The 10,557-nt window shown below is 36.4% G+C and overlaps 1 protein-coding gene across 1 annotated transcript; it reads left to right on the top strand.

Moving 5' to 3' along the window:
- The first annotated feature begins 3,518 nt into the window (after window positions 1-3,518).
- On the top strand, window positions 3,519-4,466 carry LOC101839083 (olfactory receptor 9G4). Its single transcript, XM_013119351.2, has one exon. The coding sequence runs from the start codon at window positions 3,528-3,530 to the stop codon at window positions 4,464-4,466; it is 939 nt and encodes a 312-aa protein (XP_012974805.1). The 5' UTR covers window positions 3,519-3,527.
- The last annotated feature ends 6,091 nt before the right edge of the window (window positions 4,467-10,557 follow it).

The raw sequence follows: 10,557 nt of genomic DNA, 5'->3' as shown, positions 1-10,557 counted from the left end.
ATCACTTCTTACTAAATATGAATACAGATGTATACACACCCCCCCCCACACACACACACAAGAAATGCAAGCATGCACATTTCATTTAAAATTCTATTTGTTTGTATATAATTTGAATACATGTTTTATATTTATACTGACGCATTATTATTAATTACACAGTATGTGTGGGTTGCTTTCAACTCCATTGTTTGCAATACTTTATGCATTTCCATCTGTGGCATGTGTTTCTTCCCCTAGAACTGAGTTTTAGATGCCAGAGAGATACACTTAAACAGTTTGGTTTTTCACTTCATCGAAGCAGCTTCTAACAGGGGAGATGCACAGGCAATACATTTTAAAAAGCCATCCTGCCTGTGTGCTGTATTGTGACTTGTTCAGACATCTTCTGTGCTTTGTATTTTTATAACCATGTATAATCAGCAATTTGTCTCAAATTCAGAATGTATTTGAGATTCTGAGTATGGGTTTTCCCTTAGTCTTCCTTCTTGCTGTGACACAGCATGCCACTCTTGACAGGTTTGTGTTGTCAGACATTTAATGGTAATACTATTCTGAATTTTAGATCTGAATTTTTAAATTTCTGTTGGAAATGTGCAATCATTTAGGAAATACAAGTCCAAGAAATGTGATCATGTATTTATTTATTTACTCCATGAAATTTTTTCAATACCACAATATAGCAACAATTATCAGATATATATTTTGGCCAGTGGAAGTTGCATTTTAGTGAAGAGAAACAGACAATGGATATATTAGAAACTGATGGGAGTTGTTATAAATATTTCAACACAGTGATCAACAGAGCAGGAGCTCAGTAGAGCCACAAGGATGACCACTGTTGGTGGGGAGAAAGGTTGTTTTTAAGTGATTGATGGTGGCTCATAGTCAGAAAAAGATATTTGGAAGGCACTTACAGAGAATATGTATTAGCCATGAAGATGTCCATCAGTTAGTGTTTTAGGGACTGGGAATGCCCTGCTAAAAATTCTTTGATAATGTACATGAATGCCATTTTGGAGAAAGGAAAAGAAAAAATGGTTGAAGCAGAATTGGAGGTTATAGAGAGTGTTAGAGATAAAGCCCTATAATGAGGGAATTCCAGAACAACAAATCCATAGTACGGGAACAAGACAAAGACAACTGGACACTGTGGAACATCTATGTCATGTTATACATTATGGGCAAATCAGATTTGCATATCAAGCATGTTTGCTTCCTAAATAAGAGAGGACTGGTAACAGTGGTGTTCTCAAGGTAAGTTACAGCTTCCTTAAAGAACCTCAAGGGTAGGTTTAAAGGGCTTGTCTCCTACATGCTAATAGAAGTGATGCATAGATTAGCAGTAGTGAGAGATGTAGTCTGTCTTTACATCTATAAGCTTCACTGACCACAATGCATCAGTGGTTAGTGAAAAATATGAAGTGCCTTGCCTCCTTAGTTTGAGGAGGGCAGATAAAACTAAAGGTCTTGAGTGCATCCTTCTAGTGACAATGGTGACTGGCTTTGCTCAAAGGTAAATTTTTGAAAATTGAAATTCATCAGCAACCTCTTCTAGTTTCTTGACTGTCACTTGGCATTAACAGCTAGAGATAAAATCTGCTCTACATTGTAGTTCTAATCTTGGTTGTACTTTGGGGAATTTCTGGAATTTTTTATGAGAGCAACTTTCTAACTTCATGATTCATAGTTCCTTGATGCATTATCAGTAATACAAATTATTTAAAATAAAAGGTTCTTCCTAGTGTTTAGTATCTACCACATTAAAAAATGCTTGACAAATTCTTCTGTATCTCACATTGACTGGAATAAAGTGAATAGTAAGTGGTTTTAGTTTATATAAGAGCTACAGCTTTATAGTTTTATCCACCTTAACATGGGTGAAATAAGTAATCCTTACAAGACACACAAGGATCTTTGAGAGCATGACTCCCTTCCCTCACTGCTTCCATCTCCCTGACTCATTTTTGCCCTTCCATTCTTTTCCCTGCTTCTTCCTTCTTCCTTCTTTCTTCATCCTATTCCTCCATCCTTCTTCCTATCCTGCTTTCTGGCTTGCCTGTCTTCCTGCCTTCCTTTCTCACTTCTTTTCCCCACTATTTCAAATTTAAACTAATTTTTAATGACATCCTAAAGACCTCATTAAAAAAACTGTGCAAATTTATGTAAATCTGGTATTCAGATCCAGTGTGGAATATTATACTTGGATTAAATATAACAATATCATCAAACATTCATGTTTTCATATATTTTCATTTTATCTAGATTTCTATTAGGTGTGTGTGTGTGTGTGTGTGTGTGTGTGTGTGTGTGTGTGTGTGTGTGTGGTGAAGGTCAGAGAACAACTTGGAGAAGAATCATGTCTCTCCTCCTACTATGTGGGTCCTGAGGATCAATCTCATGATGTCAGTCTAATGAGTCATCTCACTAGCCTCATTAATCACTCTTTGATGGGAGAATGTTCAATTTTTTCTAGTGTTTGAAATAGTCATTACAGTTGTCTGTAGTCTATGACACAGCAGCATACTGAAATTTTTTTATACTTCTAAGTCTCAGCTAATTCCTCACAACACACTCTTGGGTAAGCTGATTCAAGACATAAATATCTATTTTGTTGATGACTTGGATTTGTGGCTGGTTATTTACACTCTACGACTTGTGTTTTGTCAATTCCATCATGAATTATGAAATACCTCTTGAGCTATGCAAAAATAATGAGAATTGTGTAAATTAAATTAGTCATAGAGTTTAATGTAGAACCTGCTGTATGATCTGTATGTGTCTGTTCTTTCAGTTTGTTACACGAACAGAAGGAATAAAGTATATGAACGTTTAATTCTTATTTTGTTTGTTTGTTTTTTTGTTTTTTGAGACAGGGTTTCCCTGTGTAGCTTTGGAGCCTGTCCTGGAACTAGCTCTTTAGACTGGGTTGGTCTTGAATTCACAGAAATCTGCTTACCTCTGCCTCCCAAGTACTGAGATTAAAGGTGTGCACCACCACCACCTGGCTATGACTGTTTAATTCTTGACACATGAAAATTCTCAGTTAATTATGGAAGAATACTAAATTTGTATGTGTGTGTAGGTATGAATTTTCTGTTGGAGATACTATGAAAGCTTAAGATTAACCTGAATTTAGGATTTTCTTGTCTCAGTTACCTATGTATAGTTATGTGACACCATGTCCAGCTTACCATACTTCAGTTTTATGAATGGTGACTACTGACCAAACTTTCTTCTGGGCATCTTCATGTATATATTCTTTATATAATCAGAAATGATACCAATTCTGTAAGCTCTTTCTCTTATCCATTTCACGTCCTGCATTAAAGCTATTATATATAATTTCCCTAGTTTTAAATTCATTCATACCACAATTGAGGTGATCTTTCAAAGTCACAGACTAAAGTTCTATAATTCAATATAGTAAATAATATAGATTAGACTTCCTAGTAATTTCTAAACTACCTGATATGTTTTCTATCATGATTTACTGTTTATTGATAACCAGGTTCTCCTCTGTGACCATGGAGGTTGACAACCGAACCATCCTGACTGAATTCATCCTGTTGGGCTTCTCAGCAAACCCCCGCTGGCAGCAGATTCTATTTGGAATATTTCTAACCATCTACTTGTTGACTTTGTCAGGAAACATGATGCTGGTTGTCTTAATTCGTATTGATTCTAGACTACATACACCTATGTACTTTTTCATTGGCAATCTGTCATTTCTGGATTTCTGGTATACTTCTGTATATACCCCCAAAATATTGGCCACTTGTATCTCAGAAGACAAGCGCATTTCCTTGGCTGGATGTGGGACTCAGCTATTCTTCTCCTGTGTTGTAGCCTACACTGAATGCTACCTTCTGGCAGCCATGGCCTATGACCGACATGCAGCAATTTGTAGCCCATTGCTCTATTCAAGCATCATGTCCAGTACTCTCTGTACTGGGCTAGTAGCTGGCTGTTACATAGGAGGGTTTTTGAATGCCATAGCCCATACTGCTAACACCTTCCGGCTAACTTTCTGTGGTAAAAATATTATTGATCACTTTTTCTGTGATGCACCACCATTGGTAAAAATGTCCTGTACAGACACCCGTGTCTACGAAAAGGTCCTCCTGGGGGTGGTGGGCTTCACCGTGCTCTCTAGCATTCTTGCCATCCTCATTTCTTATTTCAACATCCTCCTGGCTATCTTGAGAATCCACTCAGCCTCAGGAAGACGAAAGGCATTCTCCACCTGTGCGTCTCACCTGGTCTCTGTCATGCTATTCTATGGCTCCTTGCTCTTCATGTATTCAAGACCTAGCTCAACCTACTCTCTAGAAAAGGACAAAGTGGCTGCCCTCTTCTACACTGTAGTCAATCCATTGCTCAACCCTCTCATCTATAGCCTGAGAAACAAAGATGTCAAAGATGCCTTCAGGAAAGCAACACAGACAATACAACCACAAGCATGAAGGTTATTCCTCTTAGCTAGGTGCTGTTAATACATTCTCCCAGTAATACAGTTTTTCATGTGCTCACACATTTATGTGTTTCACTTAAATTCAACAAGTGATCCTCTAAACAATGAAATGTTGAGCAAATGACTTTTATCTATTATCATTTTCATACTGTGTGTAATATAAATCATTAATACATATAGTTTATAATAACACTCGTTAATATTATGTCTTAATTTTTCATAAAATTCATCTATTTGAAATGATTTAAAAGAAAAGAAATTACAGTTTCAAAGGATATGGTCTAATTTTAAGTTTTTCTAGGCATTGTTGTTCCCTGAGAAGAAGGTTCAGACTGCTGAGATCCTTGGGTGTGTAGGCATGACTATAGAATTTTACTTTGGTACAGTGCTACCTCCAATCAACTCCTTAATAAAATATAAATGGAGTGTGTAGAAGCACTCTTCGCAAACCACATATCTTTTATATCAATGTAGCATTAGTCAAAGAATTTAAGAGTTATAGAGATTATGAGATGCTGCTAAAAATACCAATAAAACTCTTTACAAATCTATGAAAAAATATGAGTCCTTCTAGGTGTGTAGTCTCCTAGGTAGAGTATGTACTTGACAGGACCCTCTCTCAGGTCACATATTAAAGTGGCTCAATTGTGTGAGGGGGCAACTTTAAGATTAAAGAAAATGCCAAGGTCATTCTGCTTGTATCTGTCGAAATCAGGCAGTTGCCTGTTTGTCTTTTAGGAACAAGCTAGGGAATTATAAGCACATTTCTAGCCCTAACAAAGCTGTTTATGTTGCTACTGGAAACCCTGGAGGATCAAATAGTTGGTACCCCTGGCTCTGAGCCAACTGCCTTATACCTTCATATGAACTTAAAGCCATAACCCTCTAGTGAATGGATACCACAAGGTAGAAAACCTCTGCCTTAAGGACCTGCTATAATCCTCTTAATATCCAAGTTACATTAATAAATGCAGTAGATCAATCAACATGATTTATTTTCTTGGAATCCCAACAGATGGTGTTTTAGGATAATATGGAGCAATACCTTGAAGCAAATTCTCTGCTATCTTTTCAAGTGATTTCTACCTTTATGTTCAAATAAATGAAGCAATGCTCTAGGTACAACACTAGTATTATTCTAACAAGCAATTAAAAACTATACTTCAAAATTTAGTATATGGCAGGTTTGGTTATTAATTAAGTTTCTAGATCAGAGATTAAAGAAGGGGTTCCTTTATCAGAGATTAAATTTCATTGTTACAATTGATAATAATGAGCACCTTATATATTCAGTAAAATTTAAATATAGCCAATATTGGCAGACACTACATCAGGTGAACTATCTCCCAGATCCTCATTTTTCTTTTGTCTTTAGTTGTTCTGTCATACATAATTTTCCCTAAAACCAATTTAACATTGCACATTTATTGTTCAATGAGAAACCCTTACCAATACATAACTATTAAAACTTGCAGATTGTCTTACATATATTAATAATTCATAATGCGTTTCCTTCGCATGTCTACAATACCTATTGTGCAAGGACAAGAATGGATCAGTCCTAGGAGGGAGAATAAACTAAGCATCAATCCAGTAACAAAGTATAAGTTTTCATATTTCACATCCAATTAATTTAGTTTTTTTGTTTTAAAACTGCATTAATAATGTAAATTGATAGTCAATACCAGACTTCGTCCAATTACTCAACAACTAATACAAAGCAAGTGAGAAAAAGATACATTGTGTACAATTATGTACTCACATGGAGACAAAAAATGAAATCCTTAACATATTAGAAAACAAAACTGTTTATATTTTTTGGTTGTGAGCCTAGGTGAGCTATCACTGAACTGAACTCTTGGAATACATTTACAGAGAGCGAGGAGTGATGAGCAAAGAGGTCAAGACCAGCCTGGAGAAACTGATAGAAACAGCTGACCTGAACCAGGGGGAGCTCATGGACTCCAGAACAATAGCTGGGGAACCAGCATAGGACTGTTCCAGACCCCTGAACATGGATGTCAGTTTGGAGGTCTGGGCAATCCATGGAGTCCCTGGTAGTGGATCAGTATTCATCCCTAGTACACGAATGGACTTTGGGAGCCCACTCCACATAGAGGGATACTCTCTCAGCCTAGACACATGGGGGAGGGTCTAGACCCTGCTCCAAATGATGTGACAGACTTTGAAGATGCCCCATGGAAGCCTCACACTGCCTGGGGAGCAGAAAGGGGATGGAATAGGGGGTAGGTGAGGGGCAGAAGAGGAGGGGAAGGAGAGGGACCTGGGATTGACATGTAAAACATGCTTGTTTCTAATGTGCTTAGGAACTTTATTGTTAATAAAAAGCAAGGCATAATAATGTCACTGGTTCTTCATTTTGTTCCTGTTACTTAAAACAGGGTCATGTATAGTACAGAACAGACATCACCTTCTCTCTGTAGAAAAGATGACTTTGAAGTTCTTTCTGATTATCCAGCCTCCACTCACTGATGACTGGAATTACAGACATATAGCACTATGCCTGGCTTTGTTTCTTATAGCAGACTGAAGAAGCCAACGCTGCCTATATGCTAGCAAGAATTCTATCAGCTGCTACATCACTAACCAACAACTTCACTTTGATGTACATATTTTTTATGCTGTTCCCACAAGTTTCTTTATCCAGGCCCTATGTTAGATGTTAGGATTCTCTCCTAGCATCTTTTATTTACCTTCATTTTTCACCAAAATCTATAAGTAATTTCCATTATTTCTCTTTATTTCAATTTTGATGACCTGTGGGGATTTTAAACACATTTGGCTTGTACTTTAATTATATCATTATATATAATATATATACATAAATAATATGTTGAAAATAAAGTAAATATCCATAAAATGCTGTTTGAAGACATTTTGTTAGAATTATCACTGTTTTAGAAAATCATCAATCTATATGAAGAGCATAGTTAGAAACTATTGACTTAATTCAGGAGAAAGCATTTCTGTGGTCATCCAAATTGTTTCCCCACTTATCCCAACCAAAAACACTCATGCCATTACTCTTTTCACCTCCACTTAATCCAAGCACAGACTTCGCTTGAATGCTATTTCAAGAATATATTACAAACATTTTTAAATCTTTATATTCATCTTTGATTTTTTATTCAAAATCTGATCTTAGAATTTTCACTATAAAAGGAGAAAGTTATTCAAATGGACTTTTGTATGTCTTTCTATTTTTAATGTCATTCTCTAATATTTTCTCTGAGAAGGTTAGTATTTAGTTACTAATTTCTGATGACATGCAAATACTATATTGATTGCATACTAAGCTGTTTAATCTGCTGATCTAAACCTAGCTCCTCTTGATCTCTATATTCTACAAGATGTTAAATCTGTAAAGAGTCAGCTATACAGAAAATTATTGTGCTCTGCTCTTCCAGTATTATGATGTAATTGTTATCAGACTGCATTTAATTTTCTATTGTTAGCACACTCTCCATAATTTAAATTTTATTACATTAAAATTTCACCAATATAAAAACAAAACAAAAGAAAACATGTGTATTAATGAAAATTTTTGTTGAGTTTTGAATAATGGAAATTTTATTTCTAGATTTTCAGATCTTTAACCATGCCCCTAAGTAGTTTGCTATCAGTTAGTCTTATCATGCAAAGCATGTAACAAATTAGACGTCAAAATGAGCTAACCTGAAGAGTTTTCTCAGAGCTTCCTTCACATCTTTATTCTTCAGACTATAGGCCATGGGGTTCAACATACATAATAAAATAGTACATAAGGTAGACACCATTTTGTTCCTCTCCAGAAGGTGGCTGCAACTTGTGCAAAAGTTAAAGTGACAGAATTAAGTCATAGTACAAAGTCACAGAGATGAGGTGCGAGAAGCATGTTGAGAAGGCCTTGAGCTGGGTGTGCGTGGATCGGATCCTCCAATGGCAACAATAATGAAGAGATAGGAAGCCAAGATGAGCAGGGTGGGAGGAACGGCATTAGAGGCCAGGAGAAGCATATCATAGACTGGTAGCTTTCCCTGACATCACATGCCTTCTTCATCACAGGTGGGTCATCACAGAAAAAGTCATCATTGACATTGTCTCTGAAGAAGCCATTGTAATGTGTTGCTGGTTAAAATTACTGTGTTGATAAGCCCTCATGTATAGGAGTACACAAGCGAACAGATGCACAACCTCTTTGATAAGACCTGTACATGAAGTAAGGGCCACAGCAAACATAAACTATGTCACCTAGAAGGTAGTACTCACTACAGGCCAATCCGGCAGAGAAGAAAAACCAAGCCAAACTCCAGCAAGGAGATGTTTTTGCCTTCAGAGATGCAAATCACTAGGATCTTTGTGGAGTGTAGACCCAGGAAAGACACGTGGAATAGGATCCAAGAGACTCATTACACTGGGTTGGGTCACAGCATATGTGACTTGGATTTGGTCTTAGAATTGTGGAAGACAAAGGTGGCCTGCAGTCTCTGGAACTTTCCAGGCTAAAAAATTTGATTCTGATCATAAGACCTAAGGATATTGAGTAAAAACATTTCTGATCCAATTCATGATATAAAATCACTTTGGAGAGCATGAAGAAAGAACATGTCAGGGAGAAAAACCAGGTGGTGGCATCAGCTAAATGAAGAGGGGATGGTTCCTCTCTTTCAAGTTGCAAAGTGGTCACAAGTGTTCTCACTCTTCAAACATGAAAATGCACTTCCTTCTTGGTGTGAATCACAAAATCACAAACAAAATATCACCCTCATTGCTCTTCTCAAAGTCTCTCAATTGACTTCCCACGTAGAAATTAATGATTCTAACATATTCTACTTCCCATGTTTGCCAGGCTTGGTTTCTCTCAGTAAAATAAATCCTTTGCATACCAAGAAATGGCATAAAATGATACAAACCTTAAATGAACAGGTTGGTAAGTTATTACAAAGCTAAAGAATATCAGAACATATTATTTTCTGTCTATCTATGTTTTAATATCCATCTTCTAACATCTGACTATCCTTTCAGGCTTCTCAATCTCTAGTAACTGATACTGTACATTTAAATCAACTATTTTTTAATAATGCCTTTATTTTAAAAGTATGTCTGTAGAAAGTGCATATCTTACATGTTGGGGGTAAGAGTTTTATTATAGATATTTCAATTTGATTAAGTGTCCAGTATTATTTTCCAAAAGTAGTAATTCTGCTACATTCTATAGATATTTTGCACATCAAGGTGATTCTAATTAATAATATATTGTATCATGAAATTATCTAAAAGAATAGACCTCAGCCCTCAATTTGATTATTTCCTGGCGTCTGCTCCTCCTGGGGGAGTTTGCTTCTTTTTGTTCTAGAACATTCAGCTGTGCTATTAATTCTCTAGTATGACTGTTCTCCAGTTTTTTCATGTGGGCACTTAGTGCTATAAACTTTCCTCTCAGCACTGCTTTCAAAGTGTCCCATAAGTTTGTGTATGTTGTGTCTTCATTCTCATTGAAATCGAGGAAGTCTTTAATTTCTTTTTTTATTTGTTCCTTTACCCAGGGATGGTGCGATTGTGCATTGTTCAATCTCCATGAGTTTGTAGGGTTTCTGCGATTTGTGTTATTGTTGAATTCTAATGTTAATGCATGGTGGTCTGATAAGATGCAGGGGGTTATTCCAATTTTTTTGTATCTGTGGAGATTTGCTATGTTTCCTATTATGTGGTCAATTTTAGAGAAGGTTCCATGTGGTGCCGAGAAGAAGGTATATCCCTTTGTATTTGGGTGGAATGTTCTATAGATGTCTGTTAAACCCAGTTGGGTCATAACTTCTATTAATTCTTTTGTTTCTTTGTTAAGTTTCTGTCTGGAGGTCCTGTCTAGCGGTGAGAGCAGAGTGTTGAAGTCTCCTACTATTAGTGTGTGAGATTTTATGTGCATTTTGAGCTTTAGTAATGTTTCTTTCACGAATGTAGGTGCCTTTGTATTTGGGGCATAGATGTTTAAAATCGAGACCGTCTTGATGTATTTTTCCTTTGATGATAAGTGATCCAAAAAACTCCGCAAGGTTACTCCTAGAGCTGATAAACACCTTCAG

This window comes from Mesocricetus auratus, unplaced genomic scaffold (genome assembly GCF_017639785.1).
Source record: "Mesocricetus auratus isolate SY011 unplaced genomic scaffold, BCM_Maur_2.0 Super-Scaffold_100004, whole genome shotgun sequence".
Taxonomy (NCBI): domain Eukaryota; kingdom Metazoa; phylum Chordata; class Mammalia; order Rodentia; family Cricetidae; genus Mesocricetus; species Mesocricetus auratus.
Note: the sequence above shows the minus strand (reverse complement) of the source record. Positions and strands in the feature narration are given on the sequence as shown.